The sequence below is a fragment of the Dromiciops gliroides genome, chromosome 3, assembly GCF_019393635.1.
Source record: "Dromiciops gliroides isolate mDroGli1 chromosome 3, mDroGli1.pri, whole genome shotgun sequence".
Classification (NCBI taxonomy): domain Eukaryota; kingdom Metazoa; phylum Chordata; class Mammalia; order Microbiotheria; family Microbiotheriidae; genus Dromiciops; species Dromiciops gliroides.
The window spans coordinates 10,840,664-10,863,819 of record NC_057863.1 but is presented as its reverse complement, the minus strand read 5'-3'; the positions used below and the strand labels follow the sequence as shown (position 1 = coordinate 10,863,819).

Genomic DNA, 23,156 nt, shown 5'->3' with positions numbered 1-23,156 from the left:
TCTTGGAAGCTTTGAATGTAGGAACTTTGACTTCTGTTATCTTCTTCTGAGCATGTATTTTGATCTTCCTTGTCACCACAGTAACTTTCTATTGTCAGAATTTTTTGTTACTCATTTTCTCAGCCTATTTCTTGACTTTTAACTCTTTCTTAAAGGAGGGCTCTGCTTCCTGGGTGGAGAGTGCACCATCCCAAGCTTCAGGGGATTTGCACAGCTGTTTTCAGAGATACTTCTAGAGACTTCTAAGTTTTCAGTTCTTCCAAGGTGATATGATCAAAGGAGAGGTGTGTTTACTACTCTCTTGGCCTGTGATGAGGCTCCCTGCTCCATTGTGGTCTCAAGCTCTGGTATGACAGTGCTCCTCCCCATCCTAGGACTGCCTCCCAAGCCTGCTACCTGGATCTGTATATGGGAAAAGCAACAGAATCCTGCCTTAGTGCTAGCAAACAGACCCCCTGTAATCTCCTTCTGACCAGTTGTTCGACCCTCTTACTGTCTGTGGACTGAGAGTTCCAGAAGTAGCTGCTGCCGCTACCGATTCAATAACTCCTGCTCCTGGTTTGCTGGGTCCAGTCTGCCCTGGTGTGGCTTCTGCTGGACTGCGCTACATTCTCATCCCAGTACCACAGACCTTTTAAGTTGTCACTGGCTGGAAAATTATTTCACCCTGTCCTTTTGTGGGTTCTGCTGCTCCAGGAATGATTTAAACATATCTGGAGGGGTTTGGGGGAGAGCTGAGGTGAGGCGCTGCCTTTCCTCTGCCATCTTGGTTCTGTCTCCCCATAATCTTTCTTTCAGAACATCCTCTCCTCCTCTTGGCCTCTCTGAATCCTGAGTTCCACAATGTGGACAATCCTTCTACTCATGTAAGTAGTAACCCCTCCAAATTTGGCTTCCTGAGCTTCCACCCTCCCCCCCAACCCCCGCCTTGACACACACATACCCCATCTAGTGGTCACTCTTTTGGACTAAATTTCTCTGTGCTTAGCTAAAACCATGGTCTTTGTACAACTGTCTATTTTGGGGACCATAATTGAAATCTTTCCAGTTTGGTAGGCCCTGCTAAAACTTAGATGACAGTAGCATAGTTTTTGAGAATACAGGAAAAGCTAAATGCTAGCCAGTGTTTACTCCAGAACAAACCAATGACTTCAGAGTTACAAATTAGGGCACAATATTACAGAACAAATATTGTGAAATAGCTAAGAAAAAGTAGAGAGTTAAAATATGTTCAAATGCATAAACATGATGTAATAAAGAATCAAGATGTGCTCACTTCTTCCTGAATGCACGTGAATCTAGAAACAAAGGCCAAATTAGAAGAAGTAACTCAGCCAGCATCCTTGTCTATTAGAGGGCTTTCAAGTAAAACTATACCATATTACCATAATTAGTAAAGCTATTGGTAATGAAGTTATTTTATGATAAAGTTAGCAAAGAAAAAACGTTTTTAAAAAACTGTAAGGGGCTAAAATTCTAGCTATACTGTCTAAAATATCTAATGAATGGTCACCTATAAATTATAAGCTTTAGCAAGAGTTTAGACTTTTAAGCATTTATTAAGGAGAATAAGAATTTGGTGAAGAGAGAGAAAGGCTGGATTCATCTATCTATCTTGGGGAGCTACTGTTCTCTTGCTCCACTCTCCACGAGAGTCCTGGAGAAAGAGAGAGAGCCAGTCTCGCCCTCTTTTCCTCCCACAAGCCTCCTGTGAAACTGGGAACATCCCATCTACACACACACACAGCTCCAAGCTAATTGACTGGTAGCTTTGATAGACAGTACCCACCAGCAAACATCACTTCCTGATGCCAAAGAAAAGCTGCATGGCCTTGCCCTCAGAGGACTTCTCCTCATGGTGGAACTTTCCTACAGCAAGTCTCCAGCACGTGGCGTCATTCCAATCGTTACAAAACCATTTTGACAAATCATTCAAAGAAACAGTAGCAAAAACTATGTAGTTCATTGAGGAAGGTCCATGGAACAAAAAAAAATCTATCTCCAACCACAGTAGGGGGAAGGAACAACAGGATCCCTAGCTCACATTATGTGGGTGTGGGTGGGTATGTGTGTGTGCCCATATATGTAGGCTTGCCATTTGCCGTCTAATATAGTCTTCTTTGGGAGTCTCAGAAGTAGGGGTGGGAAAAAAGGGTGCCTCTGAAGGGGTGGTCCTTGCTAGCTCTGTCCCAGGTATACTTCAGAGGCTGTCCTACCTTGGGTTTCTGAAGGCCCAAGATGGTCTGTCTTATTTTCAGATTTGCCCTCTTCCCCCAACTTTCCTGCCTAGGCATTAGCAAGATTTCTGTCCTTCCCTCCCTACTTTAATGTCTCTTCCTCTACCAAGACTTCTAAATGCCTATTTTATTTCCCACCATTCTTGATATTCTTTTAGTTACTATTTAGCAATGAATCTTGTATTAGTATCTATGGTATGTTCCGTCCCTGATTCCTGCTCTCGGCATCTGGTAACAATTTCTAATCCAGTATCAAGATAAAATATGTTTTCTTTATTATATCTAGAGTTGTACTTCTCACTGAGTTTTTAGGCTTGCACTTTTAAAAATATTTATCCAGTAGCCTTGAAACACTATCAGTAAAATGATAACATAGTATACAAAAATCTTTAAAAATACTGTTAACATTTTAAAACATTGTTTACCTTTTTCTTAGGACATTTCCTAATTTTATTTTGTATTATGTTCACTGTTAAATGCAGCCTTTAAAATATCCCTCCCCCAACTGTAGACATACATCAGAGCCTGTTGAGGCATTGGTTAGTTTTGCTGAACTTCTGTTTTTCCCTTTCTTTTCTGTTCTTTATTATAAGGAATGACTTGCTAGGTGGGAGAGGAACATGTTGGGAAGTGAAGCTGGAATGAAAATAAAAGATACCAATAAAAACTTAAACCACAGATCACTCATTATCACAAAAGCATTATCAACACAGCCCAAACTTTCATCCAGGTGAACATCACACTTTTTATCAGCTCTGGCATCCACATTTTGACCAACTCACCAAATTCATGAAAGACCTATAAAAGGCAGGTGACAAAAGGAAAATGGATAGTAAATACATTGAATAACAGACATTTAACAGCTATATACTACATGGGAAAATGAGTGTAGAGGGGTCTAGAAGCAAAGAACCCATTTTTCTTCTCCCAGGTGGTTCTATTTGGGTTGTTTTTTGTTTTGTTTTAGGGTTATGAGACTTCTAGGGAAAAGAGAAGAAAATACCCCACAAGAAAACCCCTCAATAAACACAGAAAATAGGTGAAGCTAGGGGGACTGCAGGTATAATAGAGCAAACGAGTCACCAAAGGTGCCAGAAGCACCAACAATGGAAACCAATCCAATCCAACATAGGTTATTTAGCATTTGTCACATGCAGGGCACTGAGTCAGGTGCTAGAGTTAGAAAGACAAAAGTCCCTGAGATAGCCAGATAAACAAATACAAGGTAATTTGAAAAAGGAGAGCAAGAACAACTAGGGGTAGAGGGGAGATGAAGAAAGGTTCAAAATCTAAGGGAACTCTTGGTTGAGTCTTGAAGAAAGCTTGGGATTCCAAGAGGCAAAGATGTGTGGTAAAAAGTTTTAACAGTCGGTTAGATAATGGAGAGACGCCAGTTTTTTTTTAGGACCACCCTTTTGGGGAGGAGACCAACAGATGAGCTATGCACACCAGTCCATCTGCAATGCACGCCAGATTGCCTGCTGAGCACTCGACTTCCGGGGTGCGAGCTTAAAAGGCAAGGAGAGAACAGAAGTGGGCCTTTTTTCCTGCTCTGCTGGTCTCCTGGCTGCACTGCACAGACAGACGGGGACTGGAGTTTGACTCTGTCCGGCTCTCGGTTAACAGCACGCGCTTGACTCGGTCTCTCGCCCCAAAGGTGGCCTTCCGCTTTTGGTGAGTTTTATATGGAATATAGACTAAGCCTAGACTTAAGATGATTTGTATTGTATTTCTACTTTCCTATCCTTCTAATCAACATCACCTTGTGACTACCATACAATAAAAGCTCTATCTAGAAAACCAGAAGCTTCTTCCATTTACTAGTCTGGGAGATAAATTAAGGGAAAGGTTAAGTAGGGTAGATTTATGATCTAATACCCAATTTTAATATCACAGATGAGAGAAGAGGGATCCCTATCAAAGGGACAGCCTTTTCAGAGACAAATTGGTAGGAAATGGGCTATGGAATTCAGGGCACAGTAAAGAGGTCAGCTGGGTTGGAATGGAGAGGCTGTGATGGGGAGTCATATGAAATTAGTCTTCAGAGGGACATGGGAGTCAGATTAGGAGAGTTTGCAGGCCAGCCTGAAGAATCTGTGTTTTATTCCATGGGCAAAAGGGAGCCTTAAGCAAGAGTGACACGATCAGACCTGTGTCTTTGAGGTATTGCTTAGTTTTGTTGAACTGCTGGAATATCACTTTGGCAGCTATGTGGAGAACGGATCAGAGAGCAAAGAGATTAGAGACAGAGAAAACAACTAGAAGGCTAGAGCAATGGTTCAAGCAAGAGGGAACTAGAGCCTGAATTAGGATAATGAACATGGGAGTGGAGAGGAGATGGATGGGGGACACAGTATGGCTGTAAAACCCCCGAGACTCGAGAGCTGAATAGACAGGGAAGGGGAAGAGAAGGAATAACCAAGTATGACTGGAAAGACGGCAGGCTTGGTTGACGGTGAGGCAGTGGCTTCCTTAATAGTATAAGGAGCTAAAATTCTAGCTAGTCTGTCTAAAATATCTAATGAGTGGTCGCCAATAAATTATAAGCTTTAGCAAGAGTTAGACTTTTGTTTGTTTGGTTTTTGGGGGGGGCAGTGAGGGTTAAGTGACTTGCCCAGGGTCACACAGCTAGTGTCAAGTGTCTGAAGAGTTAGACTTTTAAGCATTTATTAAGGAGAACAAGAATTTGGTGAAGAGAGAGAGAAAGGCCTAGATTCAGCTATCTCAGGGAGCCAATGTCTCCAGCTCTTCCCCCCCACCCCTACCCCCGCCGAGGTCCTCCAGAAAGAGACCAAGAAAGCAAGCATTGCCTCTTTTATAGACCGTACCCACGAACAAATGTCACTTCCTGATGCCAAAGAAAACCACATGGCTTGCCCTCAGACGCCTTCTCCTCAAGGCAGAGCTTTCCTACAGTAGCTCTCCAGCAGGTGGCATCATTCCAATCGTTACAACAGGAAGGGGGAGGTTTGGAGAAGGGACTGGTTTAGGAAAGAAAAGAATATGTTACATTTGTGACCTGTTGCACTTAAGACGCCCAGCTGGAGGTGGTCATCATATCCTGACCCTAACTTTGACTCTAATTCCAACTCTAACCCTAATGAGACCAGAGTTCACAAGAGATGAGGCCTGAAGAAAGAAATTTGGAAGTCATCAACATAGAGGTGATCACTGAATTTATAGGAGCAGATGAGAAGGGGGGAGAGAGGGGGGAGAGGGAAGGGAGAAAGAGAGCAAGAGAGTGAGAGTTGGGGGGAGGGGGGGGAGAACCCATAACAGAGCCTGGTGGGAAACACACTTGGAAGTCAGAGAGAAACAAGGCAATGTTTGCCTAGTGACATCTTCAAATGAATAAATGACACATTCATAGAAATTAGGGAAAAAATTAACACTGAAAAGAAATTATGGGAGAATTAAACTACAATTAAAATATGCAAAGAGCAAAGATTGATGGATCAATAGACTCGACCAACAAAAATCGATCCCGAGGAAGATGCTTCTACCCAGTACAAATCAACTAGAAGAAAAGGAGGTACCCAAACTCTGAATTATCCCCAAACTAAAAACAAGCAAACTCACAGGCTGTAGTTGAAAGAGAGTCCAGATGTCACAGTCTGAGGGTGGCTGACACTTCAGAAAATGTATTTTTTAAAAATGTGAATGCAATATTTCAGGAAACTATCAGATAAAACTTCCCAGAATAAGAAAAAAACAAGCTGCCAAATGAAAAGAATCTCCAGAGAAAACCCCAAGAATCAGGATTCCTAGACATGCTGTTGTTGTTATAATGTTTAAGGAAAAAATACTTCAATTTGTTGAGAATAAGGACAAGAATTACTTACCAGGAAACATTCATCAGGATCACAGTAGGCTTTATCAAAGAAGACAGTGGGTGAGGGGAGAATGTGAATTGTGATATATACAAAATTTAAAGAGCATGGATTATAACTTCAGAATGAGCTACACAGCAAAATGCCATATCCGATTTCAAAGGAAGAGATCACATCTGAAAGGCAATCGTACTTTTCAAAATGATCAAGACATCAGTTCTTCCAGGAAGTCTTAAAAGTACTTAAAACAATTCTCAAGGAAAGAGAAATCAATTGCCATCACCGTAAGAAGCCGCAGAGTATTGTATTATCAATGTTCCTAAGTGTTTTGGGAGGATGTCTGATAGAACTAGGAAGGAGAAGGGTGCGGAGCAGCATGAGAAGGAAGAGGGGATGAGAGCAAAGAAATCCCAGAGCAAAGCTCTGCAACCTCCAAGCCAAAGAAGCACCGAGCCCTGTTCATCTGAAACAATTTTGTTTAGAGGATCCTTTTAAACTTTTGAAATGGAAACAGAAATATGAAGAATAAGAAGTATGTATTCACTTCTAATAGGACAAGGGACAAAAAGGCAAACCTAGCAATTGTAAAGCTCAAAGTAAATAGGCCAGGGGGCAGCTACGTAGCACAGTGGATAGAGCACCGGCCCTGGAGTCAGGAGTACCTGAGTTCAAATCCGGCCTCACACACTTAACACTTACTAGCTGTGTGACCCTGGGTAAGTCACTTAATCCCAATTGCCTCACTAAAAAAAAAAAAGTAAATAGGCCAAAAGCTCTAATAAGCAACTGAAAGAAATAAAAGAAATAATCTGTCACAACTACAGAGAAGAGAAACATCTTTGTCAGTCAAGCAAATATATGAAATGATTACAGACAAATCATGGGTCTAATTACAAACAGAAAACAGGATTCTGCAAAGAAGCCATTCCCCTTGGATCACAAGAAATATGGGCTCCCCAATGAAACAATGGTCAAACAACAAGAACAACAAAAAGATCCATTTTCTTTTTCTTTTCTTTCTTTTTTTTTTTTGCGCAGCAATGGGGGTTAAGTGACTTGCCCAGGGTCACACAGCTAGTAAATGTCTGAGGCCGGATTTGAACCCGGGTACTCCAGAATCCAAGGCCGGTGCTTTATCCACTGCGCCACCTAGCTGCCCCAAGAAGATCCGTTTTCAAGGGAGAAAACCCTAACTAGCAATAAGCACATGAAGAAATGCTCAAATCCCCTAACAATCAGAGGAATACAAATGAAGGTGCACTCAAGATACCACATTGGGATGACTGGGATGGCAAGTGTCAAACATGATCCAAAGTAAAGTTATTGGTGGGAATGTAGGAGGAGGTCAACCTGGCAATTTCTTTACGACAAATTAATAAAACTCATTCCTTTCATACTCATTCATTCATTCATTCATAACCTTTTGACTGGGGCAGCTAGGTGGTGCACCCAGAGTTCAAATCTCACCTCAGACACTTACTAGCTATGTGACCCTGGGCAAGTTACTTAACCCCAAATGCCTTAAAGCATCCAGGGCCATCTCCAGTTGTCCTGGTGTATATCTTGCCACTGGACCAGATGGTTCTGGAGGAAAGAGTGAGGTTGGTGACCTGGCACAACCCTCCCTCACTTAAATGCAATTCACTGCAAGCTATGATATCACCCCAGTGTCACAGTCCTCTTCAAGAACGAAAGACAAAGAAGAACAAACTTCTGAATGACCGAATTACTGGGACTTTAACCTAAAGGTATTATGAAAATGAAAAAAGGCTCTGGTCGTACACAAACATTCAGAGTTGTTTAAAAATATTCATTTGCTAAATCTATCCATGATAAAAATTAATAGGTAAATAACCTATACATCATATGATTACAGAATGATTAAAGGAAATTAATTTACCAGCTCATGAAGCCATTAATGACCATAATGGCTGTAAAGAAACACGGTGGGACCTAAACAAAGTCACACAAAGCAAGACCGGCAGAATGAGAACTGATGCAGAAGTCCCAAAAGGCAACTTTAAGGAAGTAAAGAAGCCAAAGGGAGCCCAGCGTCAGCCTGACTTGCAAAGGGACGCAGAGCAAACACGTTTCTTGTTTGTTTTCTGTTGATCTGCTTGATTCCATTCTGTTAAATGCTAGTAATTTTATGTCAGATTTCAGGCTTTTTGTATGTTGGTTAGCTTGAGCACTGAAAACCCCCAGACTTTCTGAGTTGGAAGGCACCTCGGTAACTATCTTCTACAATCATTCCTGAAAAGGAATCCCTGATATCACATACCCAATGGGGGAGGGAAGGGAAGAACTGACTGCCTTCTCCCTAGGCACTCTATGCCACGTTGTTATATATTGTTAAGATATATTTTCTACACATTTAAATTGATCTTTTTTGCAACCTCGACCCAATCAATGCTCCTAGCTCTTCTCTCTGGGGACAAGCGGATTATTTGGTTTTATTGTTGGTGATTAAGTTCATAATTTTTAAAATTGTAAACATTAACAATTTTAAAATAGAAAAAACATCCTAATCATTATTGACTGAAAAGACAATTACCCAAGGGAAAGCTGGCATTAGGTTAAGTGATTGAAAAGAGCTGAAAATTAGTAGACTGTAAGTATACCAAGGAGGTTATATTTCTTTAAATCTTGACTTAACTGAGTGTCCTCTTTAAATTGATTAAAAACATCTAAGCAAAACTATTAAAGAATATGAAGAAAAAACAGTTAGGAGGTGGTTTTATTTGTTTGTTTGAGCAAAACTGAATAGGACTGCACTAATATCTCAGGAAATCGTGTTTAGAAGAATCTGGCTATTTGTCCCAGAAATACATCTTGGGGCAGTTACCTTTACTTATCAGTCAAGCATCCATGAAAAAGACAGTTTTCTTCATTTATATTCTCTTAGCTGTAATTACCAAACCTATAAAGGCAACAGCAAATCCTATGAAAACCAATTATTACATGGTTCTAAAGTTGTTTTTCCTCAACTTTTTCAACCACATTCTCTAAACATTCCAGACAAAGCCAAGACTTTTCAAGGCACAAGAATGAAGATGAGCCTTCTCAAATCTGATTATCCTCGGGAGAACAAAAACCACGTCATGCCACTTTCGTAACTAAAACGCCTATCAGAATGTCTTAAATATTGTATTAACTTAACGTCTATTTATGACAATGGTTAATTTCCTCATTTGTTTTTATTAGGGATCAAGAATACACATTTGTTTTGAATGCTGGCAGGTGTTAATTGGTAAATTTGTGAAAATCTCATCCTTGTCATAGTCTAAGAATTCATGAGGTACGTGAATTTTTACTCAAAAATTGGGTTACCATCTTCCTCTGTTAGTATTCTAGCATTGTAAATCTGACCTGATTGGTCTTTCAGCATCTGTGCTTGGAACATTCTACTATGTAGACCAAAATCAGTCAGTCCAACAGCATTTATCAGCCTAGAAAACCAAGTGTAAGGAAAATGTATAGTCTCCAGATACCGGCAGCTTGTTGAGTTTGTCCATCAAGACTTGTCAAGCTCTCGGACACAACCTGTAATTTGGCCAGGCTAAGACATAGACATGTGTCTTATATATATTATGTATATTGTGTGTGCCTATGTAAATATACAACACACATAAATACACAAGTACATATATGTATATACATCAATGGATAGATGATTGGATGGAGGGAGAGAGAGAGAGAGAATGAGAATATACCTGGGTACATAGACAGTCAATTTTGACAATGAGCTGTGTCCTGAAATGAATTATCAGGTGATCAGGACATACAACAGTTGGGAAACTGCAGTGTTTACAACTCCCCTAGACTGCTCGCTGCTACAGAAGTCCAACTTTAAAACCAATATTCGCCTGTGGTGCATGTAATGGCACAATCTCATAGGGGGCCATATAATAGGCTAACTCGTAAGAATCACAGCAAACCACAGAACAATGCAGAGTGGGGAGTCCCCAGGGAGAGCTTACTTGACCCTGAAGACTAGCCCTTTCTCTACCAGTTCTAGTCCTAGAGAGTTGCCCAGATGACTAACAAATACCTAGGATTCTAAGTGGCATAAAAAACCCATATGGGGGGGGGGCAGCTAGGTGGTGCAGTGGATAAAGCACCAGCCCTGGATTCAGGAGGACCTGAATTCAAATCCGGCCTCAGACACTTGACACGTACTAGCTGTGTGACCTTGGGCAAGTCACTTAACCCTCATTACCCTGCCCCCCCACCCAAAAAAAGCACATATGCATCATCTAAGACATATGGTGCCTGAGGAGGAGGTGGGCTCACTATGTAGCTATGGCCCTACACTGGTTACTGCTCCCCCTCGACCCACCTGGGGCATTGAAAGAGGCTCCTCTTTTACATAAACCTTCTGTCCTCAAGTCTGTCCTTTGAAGTTGAGCAGAATAAACGCATCTCCCTTTCCACCTGATGACCTTTCATGTCCCTCCCATGTCACCATCTCTTCTCTGAGCAAAGCTCTGCAGGTCCTTCACGTGGCACGGTCTCCATACTGGTCACCCTGACACTTGTCTATACAGTTCCCAATTTCCAGCATCAAGAGCTCAACACAATGCCCTCGACATGGTCTGATCTGAGCAGAGCAAAGTCCACTTCAATTCTCATCTACCTCCTTCTATGCCGTGCCTAAAGATGCTGCAGCTTTCTGGGATGTCATGTCACCCTCATACTGAAACTAGAGGCCACCACACCCCCAGATCATTCTCCCAGCCACTCTTGTCTAGCCCTACCTCCCCGATTTGGGACTCGGGAAGTGAATTTTTTGAACATTTCTCTCCATTAAGTTTCATCCAATCTGGTTTAGACCATCAAGATGTTTTTGGAAACCATCATCACATATTCCACCTATTCCTTCTGGCTTTAATCTGCAAACTTGACAAGGCCACCTTTGGCCAGGTCATGCATAAAGCTCCACTAGGCAGCAGAGGGTCAATAATGGATCCCTGGGGTGCTCTACCAGAAACTTCCTGCCAAGCTGACATCAACCGCTTAACGACTGCTTTGGGGGTCCAGTCATTCAACCTGTTCTGAATACAACTAACTGTACTAGGATCCAGGGCACATCGATCCATCTTGTCCACATGAGAAGCTCGAGAGACAAGGTCAAACCCACTGCTGAATTTTAAATATACTGTATCGACAGCATTCTTCTTCCCCCAAATTTAACTCCACCATCCTCTCACAACAAGACGTGGGCTTCACTGGAGATATCTATCATGTCAGCTACATCAGCCCTCTGCCCAGCCCTCCTCCTCTTACTTCATTCCTCAAAACAGCACCCTCACTATGATCACCTCTTCCTTCTTCCCTCTGGTCATAGATGAAGCAGGACCCTGCTCCCCACACGGGTAAATCCCTCAACGTCATGCTTGATCCTCATTCTCCAGAACCTTGCTGGAGCAACTGCCCAGTTTCCATCTTCCTCTCCACTGGATCATCCCCATCTACCCACAAATATGCCAAACTCTAGAAAAAGTCCCTTCAGCCTCTTTGCCCCCATTCAGCCAGTCTCATCCCTCTCTTACTACATTTCTCAGTAGTTGTCTGGGCTGATGCCTCTCCTTCTTCAGTGACCACATCTTCCACACCACCTTGTCCGGCTTCCTTTGACTTCTCTGTTCTCCTAAAGATGCTCTAAATTCACTGATTATTTCCTTATTATGAAATCCAGAGGCCTCTCTTGGTATCCATTCCCTCTGACCTTTCCAAGACCTAGTCAGGGGAGACTGCGGTCCCTGGCTCTGGAGTCAGAGGGATCAGGTTCAAATCCTGCCTGACATGTGCTCCCCATGTGACCTAGGGGAAGTCACGGGCAGTTCAGATGTCTCATCTATCAAGTGAGGAAACTGGGAGAGCTCTCCTGGGCCCCTTCTGCCTGGAGGTCTAGGATCCAATGGATCTCACCAGCCCAGCACCCTGCTGCTCTCCCCGCCGTGCAGACTCTCCGTGCCACCCTGCGCCATGACCCTGAGCTCACAGAAGTGCATCCTGCTTTCTCTCCACTGCAGCCACAAGAATTACGCTTATGCATAGATCCAGGGCCCAAAAGTCCTCCGGGGCTCTTGACTGCCCTCTGAGTAAAGTTCACTCTCCCTCTTGCAAAGCCCTCCCGGTGCCACCTGATTTTTTCAGCCTCCTATCTTCTTCTTACCCACAGTGAGTCAGCACAATGGGTCCCCTTCCTGCCCCACGCCTAGAATGCCATCCCAGCTTCTTTGCCCACGGATTCCTCGCCATCTGTGTGAGCCACTTCCTCCTGGAAGCCTCGCCTGATTCCCGGTGACAGTCTTCTCAGACTTGACAGGGGTTTGTGGTATGAATAACGGGTTAATTATAGAAGGCAACCCATTCCCATCATCTGAGGTTTTTGCCTTTTTGTCTCCTGCCCACACTCCTAAGTGTTCAGCTCTTTGTCCAAATCTGGGGTCCCCTGTGCTACCTAGCATGCAGCATAGTCCACAACGGAGTGAAGGTTGGAGCAGGAGCCGGGCCTCCAGGATGGGCTAGCCTGGATACCTGAGATCCCTTACGATGATGCCTGAAGCAAAGGAAACTGCTTTCCCTACTCAGAACTTACGGGGTTTTTTCTTTAGGCCCTCACTTGTCATATTAAGAAGCTAATGGCTATCCTAGATTCTCAACGTCCCATCTGCCTGCAGTCATCGGGATTGTATTGTGAGCACAGGTGACTTGGGAGCTCCGAAAATGGAAAGTATTTAGGGGCCTTCACATAAAAGTGACTGACAGCGGTTCTGTTGAATTAAACAAAGAACACAGTTGATGAAGAGAAGAACATCTGAAACCCAACTGGGAAGGGGCAGCTAGGGGGCGCAGTGGATAAAGCAGCAGCCCTGGATTCAGGAGGACCTGAGTTCAAATCCGGCTTCAGACACTTACTAGCTGTGTGACCCTGGGCAAGTCACTTAACCCCCATTGCCCCACCAAAAAAAAAAAAAAAATCAATGAAACCCAACTGGGTTCTCTTCCCCAGGCAGACAAACATGACAGTTTTCTATCCAAGAACAAAACAGAGGCATGGTCTCACCTTGTCTCACCAACTATCCTCACGCAATGAAATATTAGCCCCACCTTTAAAAGAAGGGAAAGCGTTCCCTCCAAATGACTGCTCCATAAAAAATGTCAACGCTAAGCCAGCCTTGGACCTTACCCTGCTCCTTATTCTGTTGTAACAGGTTTGTGACCGGTGCCCAGAATGAATCAGCCCTAAGGACAGGGAGGCAATTTGTTTCCCTGAAAGGTTCTCATGCTGAAAGCCAATGCCGTATTGGATTCGACAGAACCCCAGCTTCCTAATCAACAACCCCCCCCTTTTTTGATCAAGCACACCCCCTTAGCAGAATGCAAGATCTCCTGGCAGAATTGTGCGTAAATGAATCACAAATCCATTTTTGAAATGAATTGCAATCCATTTGCATGGCTTTGGACATGTTGTGATGAGCCTACTTTAAAATGGCGACTGTGAAATGGTTTCAACTTGGAAATGCCTTTGAGATACAAGCCCATTCACTTTTGACCAGCGGAAGCTATGCAGCTACTGGTCCAAGGACATGGGAAGAAGCCCTGTCTAAGACAGACAAGCCCTTGAAAGAAAGGAGCCCGAGGGCCACCCACTCCCAAAGCCCTGTGGGCGGCGGGATACTGACCACAGTCTGGGGCTATGAGGCCGTCCGGGTAGGGGAGAGTGAGCCTCCTGACTTCCTCCAGCTTTTCCCGTAGCTTCTTCACTTGGTTGTCTGAGCGGCTTATCCTCTGCCTCAGGAGTTTCAGTTCACCATTCTTCTTCTCCACCTGCTCCCGCAGGCAGCACACCTGGCTCTTGTTCTGCCTGGAGGAGAAGCAGTATGAGTGCAGCGAGTCGATGAGCTTGCATGCCCCAGATGCCGACATGATGACCTCGTTGATGGACATGGGGTTGGCATCCGTGTCTCCCTTCTGGCCAAGCACGGCTTCTGTGGCAGGCTTCGGCGTGACGTCTGGCGGGGGCGCCGATGAGCTCTGTGAGGGCTTCTGAGGCGTGGCGGTCAGGGAGGACGTCCGGGAGCCCTCTGCCAGGCACGTGCCAGGCCCCACGCTGCCTCGGCTGCAGCCCGCTTCCATGTCTCTCTTGAGCCTTTTCCTGTCCAGCGGCTCCTTTGGAAGCGAGGGCCTCTCTCGCGTGTGCCGAGAGGAGAAACTGTAAGAGTGCAGCGAGCCAATGAATTTACACGCCCCTGACCCAGGAGGAGTGAAGTCATCGATGGAGATGCCGCTCTTGTCTGTGTCCCAAGCCTCGGCTTGGGCACGTGTTTCAGTACAGCTGCCCAGAGAGGGTCTTGCGGGCTCTCTGGGGACTCTGGGCTCTGTGGCCAAACTGTCAGCGGAAGTTCTTGGGGACCCTTCAAGCAGGGTGGGCCTCTCTGCCTCTTGCTCAGACTGGGACGCTGCTCGTTCCATCTTGCCAACCTCTTCTTTTGCTATCGGCTCTTCATCCACAGCCAGCAGTGGACGTTTGTCGACTTCACCCTCGGCTTCCTCCTGCTGCTCCCTCACATCCCCGGGAGGTTGGTCGGCCTCCTTCCTCCTACTTCGGACATGACTGCGGGCACTTTTTTTCTTTTCTGCCAAGTGAAAGATGGACGGCACAGCGGTTGGTTTGAGAAGTCGGTGCTGGTCCTCCAGCCTTTTAGAGAAGCTGTCTTTGGTGAAGTGCTCACTGCAGAGGAAGGAATACTTGGTGGGAGTCCAGTTATCCCTCTGAACCGCTTTCAGCCACTGGATCAGGCGTTTGGAATCCTTAAGGGGGAACCTGTAAGACAATTCAAGTGATAAGTAAAAACTTCTTATATTCGTGGAAGAAACAACAAATTTCAATGATTAAAAACAAACGAACGGTTTTTACTAGGTTGAAACACTTAAAATAACATTTTCTTGCAGACTCTGGGCCACCTGAGTCTAACAACAATGACAAGCTGCATCATCTCATTTGGCATCACAGAGCAGCGTGGCTTTTGACATCTTAATAATCACATCAACCATCCAACAAATATTGCTTATTGTCGTTCAATGACCCTGCGGCTGGTGAAACAGACTGAGGCTTGTCATAGCTGTTGATCATTGTCGTGGAGGATGGAGATCCCTCAGAGAGAAAAGGGTTTTCCTCTAGATTAGGGGGTCTTTCCAAGGTGGGCACCTCTTTTACAGGTAATAGCCTTCTAACTGCATCAAGCACCAAAATGTCAGAGAACCTTTCAAATAGGACCTCAGTGACTCAAATCATCCTAATAATCTATAATGGAAAAACTCAACTGATGAACGCTCCCCATCACCCAGACTATGACACAAAACTGGAAGGCCACTCCTTTGAGTTAGCCTATGAATATATAAAGCTAGAACATGACAAGAACGAGTTGGGGTCGAGCAGGAATTGGAGGAAGACAGCCGACTGGATGGCACTTGCTCAGCATTTTAACTTCCTACTCCCAGGTCAATTTTTAATGTAAATGTTTTCTTGGGGATCTCATACTCATAAATCTTGGAGAAACAGAATTTCCAAAGAATCAGAATAGCTTTGATATAAAGGGGTCATGAAGAAATATATAATGAGTATGAAGCTGGCTGAAGCATATTTCTGATGATTATCTAAATCATGCCACACAAAGTGGCATAAAGAATATAACTGAGGGGCAGCTAGATGGCGCAGTGGATAGAGCACCAGCCCTGGAGTTGGGAGTACCTGAGTTCGGGTCTGGCCTCAGACACTTGACACTTACTAGCTGTGTGACCCTGGGCAAGTCACTTAACCCCAATTGCCTCACTAAAAAAAAAAAAAAGAATATAACTGAGGAGATGAGTGATCTGAAAAGAAGGCAGGCTGGTCATGTAACCAAGTCAAGTCAACAAGCATTTATTAAACACTCACCATGAGCCAGGCACTGGAGATGCAAAGACAGGCAAAAACCAGACCCCATCCTCAAGGGGCTCATGGCCCAGTGAGGGAGACAACATGCAAACAGCCATATACAAACAAGATACAGACAGGACAAAGTGGAGATGCAGTTATGTCCACTGAGTGTGAACAATGAGTCAGTGTGAAAAGGAATCTAGAAGGTCAAGTGGTCCCATGTATTTGAATTTGAACTAAGTAAAGCAATAATTATGAAAAATGAGGTAATTGACTCCAACTCTATGGAAAATTCGAATAATGTGACCAGTTCCTGGGATCTGTTACTCCAGCGAGCTGTAATCTCAGAGGGAAAGCGTTAGCATTAGGGAGTTTGGGAAAGGCTTCTCATAGAAGGTTAGACTTTAGCAGAGACTGGAATGAAGCCAGCGCAGCCAGAAGAGGAGATAAGGAGAGAGGCACTCCTGTAGATTTTGTAGAGGGGAGAAAGGCGTAAGATCACTGGGAAAGGGGGAAGGGGCCAGGTTAGGGCAGGATTTAAAAACCAAACAGGGTTTTATATTTGTTCCTGGAGGTAAGAGGAAGCTACCAGAGTTTCCTAAATTGGGGGTGGGGAGGCAGGGAGGGTTAGGTGGGTCAGACCTATGGACACTGACAGCTGAGCAGAGGATGTACTGGGGTGGAGAGATACCTGAGGCACAGAGACTACCTAGAAACCACTGAAACAGTCCAGGTATAAGATGAGGAAGGTATGGGGGGAAGGCCATCACAGACACTGAATAAGGCAGTGGTACCTATGAAATGCCAAAAGATCTACACTGGGCAGACTCCTTCCTGGAAAACATGTGGACAACGACTTCAAAGGAAGGAAAAGCACAGACAGATTGCATTCTACGAGGAGAGAAAGAAGATCCGCATCCTAACTTACTGAAGCAGGTGAAGGTATTGAGCTATGTCCTAGGGATACCACAATGTTCTCAAGGAGCCTACAAGCTACTAGGGTTGAAAAGTAACACATTTGTTAAATGAGGGTCAAACATAAAGTCAACCAATAAATAGGCATTTATTAAGTGCTTACTATGTGCTATGGACCAGGCAAATGCCATCCAACCCACCTAACTCTTTTATCACTGAAGATGAATGTGCATTTAGACTATATTTTAGAATAACAAGGAAATCATTGGAAATCAGTATTTTATCTGTTTCATGGGTCACATGAAGTTGCGTAAACTCTATCAAGGCTGGGTTTGGCTGGGAAAGGAGCCGGGCCAGTCCTGGAGTAAGTGAGGGATAACAGATACCTCAACTACTGCACTGGTACACAGGAAACTGGCAAAGAATGAGAAAGAAGACCTCTGGCATGGTGGGCCAGCACGTACTCAATAAATGCTTGTTGATTGATCGACTATATTGTTGCTGTTCAGTTGTGTCTGATCCTTTGTGATCCTATCTGGGGTTTTCTTGGCAAAGACACTGGAGGGTTTTGCCATGTTCTTCTCTAGTTCATTTTACAGATAGGGAAACTGAGGCAAACAGCGTTAAGTGACTTGTCCAGGGTCACACAGCCAGTAAGTATCCAAGGCCAGATTTGCACTCTGAAGATGAGCCTTCTTGACTCCAGGCCCAGCATTCTATCCATTGAGCCACCTAGCTGCCCCTACTGACTGGGTTACATTCAAGTAAAATTTAAACTCTGTGAAGGTAAGAAAAGTTATTTTTTTTGTCCTGGACTCCCTAGCACCTGGCTTTTTGTCTGGCCCATCATAAGCACAAAATAGACACATAATGAATTGAATTGGGTGGATCCCCTACTGAGGATTTATGGAAACTCATGGGTGAAAACCAAACAGGATAATCAAGGATTAAGAGTATATGATGGGGGGGCAGCTAGGTGGTGCAGTGGATAAAGCACTGGCCCTGGATTCAGGAGGACCTGAGTTCAAATCCAGCCTCCGACACTTGACACTTACTAGCTGTGTGACCCTGGGCAAGTCACTTAACCCTCATTGCCCCACCAAAAAAAAAAAAAGAGTATATGATGGAGGGGCAGCTAGGTAGCACAGTGGATGGAGCACTGACCCTGGATTCAGGAGGACCTGAGTTTGAATCCGACCTCAGACACTTAACACTTACTAGCTGTGTGACCCTGGGCAAGTCACTTAACCCCAATTGCCCCGCAAAAAAAAAAAAAAAAAAAGAAAGAGAGTATATGATGGGTCTTCATCAGTGAAAGGACTGACTGCATTATGGAAGTCAAAGATCCATTAGGGATCAAAGTAAAATAAATAATTCAATGTCAAGAAAATAAAATGCTCAATGGGTCTCAGTTTCCCATCTGTCAAATAAAGATGCTGGGCTTCGTGGGTGACCTCTGAGGTCCTTTCCAGTTCTATGGGTCTAATACAGCTATGAATTTTTCCAATTCTATTGGCAGTGTCCTTACCTCTTTTTAGGAAAAAAGTGAATTGGTATCAATGGGCTGAAAAAGTTGTTTGTGAAACTCAGTCATTTCTGTCACCCTCATTCAAAAACATGCAAACAGGGTTAAAGAACAGAAAAAAACCAAAGATGAACCAGAGTGTACATTTTCTAAGGACTTTCCAAAGGAATGCAGCAGAAGCCTTCTCTAACAAGTTCTAGTGTAACCAGTTCTACTACCAGGCTATAAGACCTTGAGAAAGAAACATATTAAATTGTTACTCATTTTCACTGGATAGTGTGGAGGGTTAATGAGCCCCTGGTATAGGACAGCTTGGGAGCTTAAAATTTAAGATAAACATTTTTGCACGAGACAACAGCTCAGTACAATATATTTCTTATGTACATATACATATGTGATTTTTAAGAGTTGTCATAAGTCAGCCTAGTATTGGGGGAAAAGCTTTAGATTTGGGTCACAGACATGGCTTCGAAACCCCAGCTCTGCTTTTTCCTATCGGTGTGACCTTGGGGAAATCACAATTTCTCCGGCCCTCAGTTTCTTTATCTGTAAAATAAGGTGATTGGTTGGTCTGGATCTCTTTTAGGCTCTAAATCCTGTAATCCTAGGTCCCAAGAGTTCATTGTGCCTTTAAGGCACTTCCCTGCAGTTTTAAGACCAAAGCAAGCAAATGAGAGCTCAGACAATTTAACTGAGAGGACTGGAAATAAATTGCTTATAAGATACATGAAAATGGATGTTTTAAATTAAAATAAATTATAACGTTAAATCAAGTTGATCTAAACCTCATGAAATTCACCTTAAAAGGATGCTAAAACCTTCTGACTTTTAGTAAGAAGAACTACAGACTAGCAGCATCACTTACCACAGGATGCTGTCAAAATGGCAGCTTCATTGCAGGGTTTATTGCTTCTCCTTATATCTTTCAGGCACTTCAGAAGTTGATTTACTCGCCGTCATAATTAGATGCACCGGCTGACTCCCTTTAACATCATACTAAAGTTTCCTTTTAACCCACTCTATTAAAATCACCTCAGCCGAGGAGGGTGTGTGAATTCAGGAAGTGCTAGTAAGTTATACACCCTCCTTTTCCTCCTCACAGAAACCAAGATGTGATCTTTGAGGAATCAAAAGCGAACATTAAAAGGAGGGCAGAGAACACAAAGGAAGAACCTGATTGAAAGGGGGGAAATGGGGAGGGGGAGAAGCATGCCCATCTTAGAAATCTGAGAAGCCAACTCCAAAAAATGCATTTCGCTGCAAAAGTTGTTGTTTCTAAGGACTGCGAGGCATTAGTGGGGCTTTTTTCATTGAGCTGGGGGGGGGGGGCATACCATGACTTGGTTGTATTGGCAGAAGTTATCATTTGCCTTTAGAAGGCTTTAACAGCGACTCAAGCGGGACCTCACCACCACAAGAACCTAAAAGGAAAGCCCAACAGCCTGGGAATTCTTTGTCTTGGAGGGGGTCCTGGCCCCCTCTCCAGCCGGCCCGAATCTTCCCCGGGGGAAGTCTCCGGGAGCTGCTGCTGAAATTGGCAAGATGAAAGAGACCAAGTACTAGCGGAGGGGACCCGGGCCGGGCTGGGGAGCGAGGAGGAGCTGGGGCTGGGAGCAAAGCTCGGGGTGGGGATGGGGATGGGGGGAGGACGAGGCTGGGGTGGGGGCCGGGGCCGGGATGGGGAGGCTGGGGATGGGGATGGGGCCGGGATGGGGATGGGGACCAGGACCCGAATAGGGATGAGGAGGGGGTTGAGGATGGGGATAGGGATGGGGATGGGGTCGAGGATGGGGACGGGGATGGGGGAGAGCTTCCCTCCCCTTGGGGAGGGAGCCCCTTCTCCTCCTCCGAGTCCCCCTCCCCCCTGCTCTTCCTCCTCCTCCTCCTTCTCTTGGTCCGCGGCCTCACAGAGCCAAATTAGGAGGTGTGGCCGGCTGGTCGGGACTGCGGCCGAAGGGCCCGGGTCCAGGGCGTGACCTTGAGCAGCCCCCCCGCCCCCGCCCGCCGGGGCCTCAGTTTCCCGGGCTGTCGGTCGGCCCGGGCGGCCCGGGGTTACCTGTGGAAGCTCACGGCCCGCTTCTCCCCCTTGCCTTGCCGGTTGGAGCAGTTCACCGCCGCGCAGCAGATCACCATCTCCGGCCGCCCCGGCCCGGCCCTGGCCTCCCCTGCCCCGCCCCGCCCCGGCAGGAGGGCGGACGGACGGACCGACAGACTGCTGGACCCGACACGGGCAGCGAGCGAGCGGCGAGCGAGCGGCTAGCCAGCCAGCCAGCCAGCCAGCAAGCCAGCGAGCGAGCGCGCGCGCGCCCGCGCCGGCCCCAAGGCGGAGGCGCGCGCGGGACGTGAGAGCCAGCCCCGCCCCCGCCGCTTCCTCGGGCCTCCGCCGTACGGAGACATGGCGGCGCCCGCTCCCGCGCCAACATGGCCGCCGTCGCTCGCGCGTCTCCGCCTCGGTCCCTGGAACCCGCTCAGGAGCCCTGACATCCCAGTTCGCTTCTCAGAGAGCTCCGGGGGCCGTCGAAGTCGCCGCCATTGTTGTCGCCGCCAGTCGGGGCAGGCCGGCCCCTACGGGCTCCCCTTTCCTCCACCGTACCGTACAACAGGATGGCTGCCTCCTCTCTAGGAACCCGCGGCTGGGCGAGGATGCTGGGCCCCGCCCCCGCCCCGCCCCGAACAATTAACCCCTTCGGCTGGAAGGCGCTGGGCTGCAGCTCATCAGCCAACAAGCATCGATGAAGCACCTACTAGGTGCCAGGCGAACTGCTGGGCTCTGGGGATGCAAAGGCGAAAGTGAAAGCGCCTCTAATCCACCCCTCACACCTGCGAAATCTGAGGCCTAGAGGTTCAGGGAAGACTGAGCCAGTGGAGTCAAAATTTGAGACACCCCCTAGGGGAACAACATGTAGCCATCAAAGTAGATACAATGTATACAAAACAAATACAATGTAATTTTCTTTTAAATGAATTGTGTGGATACTTTTTGGCTCAACATTACACTCACTTCATTCCTGGGCAAGCTCCCAACCCCACGCTGAACTCGACGTTCTATCCAGGAAAAATAAACATGTATGTGACACAGAGAACCCATCTGCATATACCTTGGGGTCCCCTGCCTCTCAGACAAGGGGGCCACTATTGGGGCTCAGGGTTCAGCTTTTCATTGACAGGGTAGCTGCTAGCAATGGCAAGAGAAAGCTCCCCCCACACACACTGGGTATCATCCCTGAGGTGAATTTACCAGAAGATGAACAGGTGCAGATGGCCAGTGATCTGCATCACCAAAGAGACCATCAAAGCTATAAAATCACATATCCCTCTGAGGATATGGTTGTGTAGGTTGTAGTTCAGGGCAAGAACATTTTTCCTTTTTGTCTCTGCTTTTGTAGTTCCCCAGCAGGGTGCCTGAACAGGCACTTAATGAATGCCCATCCTCACCAGTATGCTTCTAGCAAACATTGTACTGGAAGGGAAAGAGCTCTGATTTACAGCTAAAATCATAGTCTAAAGCTTTAAGGTACCCCAGTGGCCTAATCATAGCATCACAGAAGAGTTAGAAAGAATCTCAGTGGCCATCTTGTCCAACCTACCCACCCATTCATTATACATTGATTAAGAACCTATTATGTGTCAGGCTCTGTGCCAAGTGCTGAAGATACAAAAAGAGGCAAAAGACAGCCCCTGCCCTTAAGGAGTTTATAATCTAATGGGAGAAACAACAAATAAACAAATTTGTATAAAGCAGGCATTCAGGGGCAGCTAGGCAGTGCAGTGGATAAAGCACCAGCCCTGGATTCAGGAGGACCTGAGTTCAAACCCGGTCTCAGACACTTGACACCTCCTAGTTATGTGACCCTGAAAAGTCACTTAACCCTCATTGACCTGCCCCACCCCCCCAAAAAAGGGCAGGCTTTCACATACCTGTTAAGTGCTCCTTCAGTCTCTGGTTAAAGACCAACCTTGGCATTTTGCACAAGAGGAAACTTGAGCTACAGAAAATTGAGACTTGCTCCAGTATGCACAAATTGTCTGATCTCAAATCCAGCATTCTTTCAATGGACCATGCTACTAATGGGCAAGCTAGACAAAGCTCAAATTCAAATGAACAAATATCTATTAAATATCTACTACTGAGGGGCAGCTAGGTGGTGAAGTGGATAGAGCACTGGCCCCGGATTCTGGAGGTCCTGAGTTCAAATCCTGACTCAGACACTTGACACTTACTAGCTGTGTGACCCTGGGCAAGTTGCTTAACCCCAATTGCCCCACAAAAAAACAAACAAACAAAATATATATACTACTGAGCCCAGACTATGAGATGTTACTCAAGGTACAAAGACAAAATCCTCTTCAGGAGATTACATTCTCCTGGGCATGCACAGTATAACAGAGATAAATAAAAAGTATATACAAGAGAATACAAAGTAATTTTAAGCTCTGTTTCCTCATTCTCAAATGAAGACATTGGGATTTGTTGGTCTCTCTAGCTTTTATGAACTTGTGGGCTAACTCCATTTTCCTGGTTAGGAAACCAAGGCACAGTTAATCAACCAGTGAGTATTTATTAAGCATTTACCATGTGCAAGGTGTTAGGGACACAGAGAAGAAGCAAAAACAATCCCTGCTCCCAAGAAGGTCAAATTCTCATAGGAAACAATGTGTACATAACAGGAAGAGGGAATGGAAATAAATTACATTTATTTAGAGAATTCCTGGATGGAGCA

The 23,156-nt window shown here is 45.4% G+C and overlaps 1 protein-coding gene across 1 annotated transcript in view; it reads right to left on the bottom strand.

Annotated features, from left to right (window-relative positions):
* Positions 1-20,757, bottom strand: part of THAP4 (THAP domain containing 4) — a 62,572-nt gene extending 41,815 nt beyond the window's left edge. Inside the window, exons 1-2 of the mRNA XM_043996318.1 lie at positions 20,492-20,757; positions 13,759-14,900 (exon numbers count right to left, since the gene is read on the bottom strand). Coding sequence (XP_043852253.1) covers positions 13,759-14,900; positions 20,492-20,568 — 1,219 coding nt within the window. The 5' untranslated portion in view covers positions 20,569-20,757. The remainder of the gene's footprint in view (positions 1-13,758; positions 14,901-20,491) is intronic.
* Between the last annotated feature and the right edge of the window lie 2,399 nt (positions 20,758-23,156).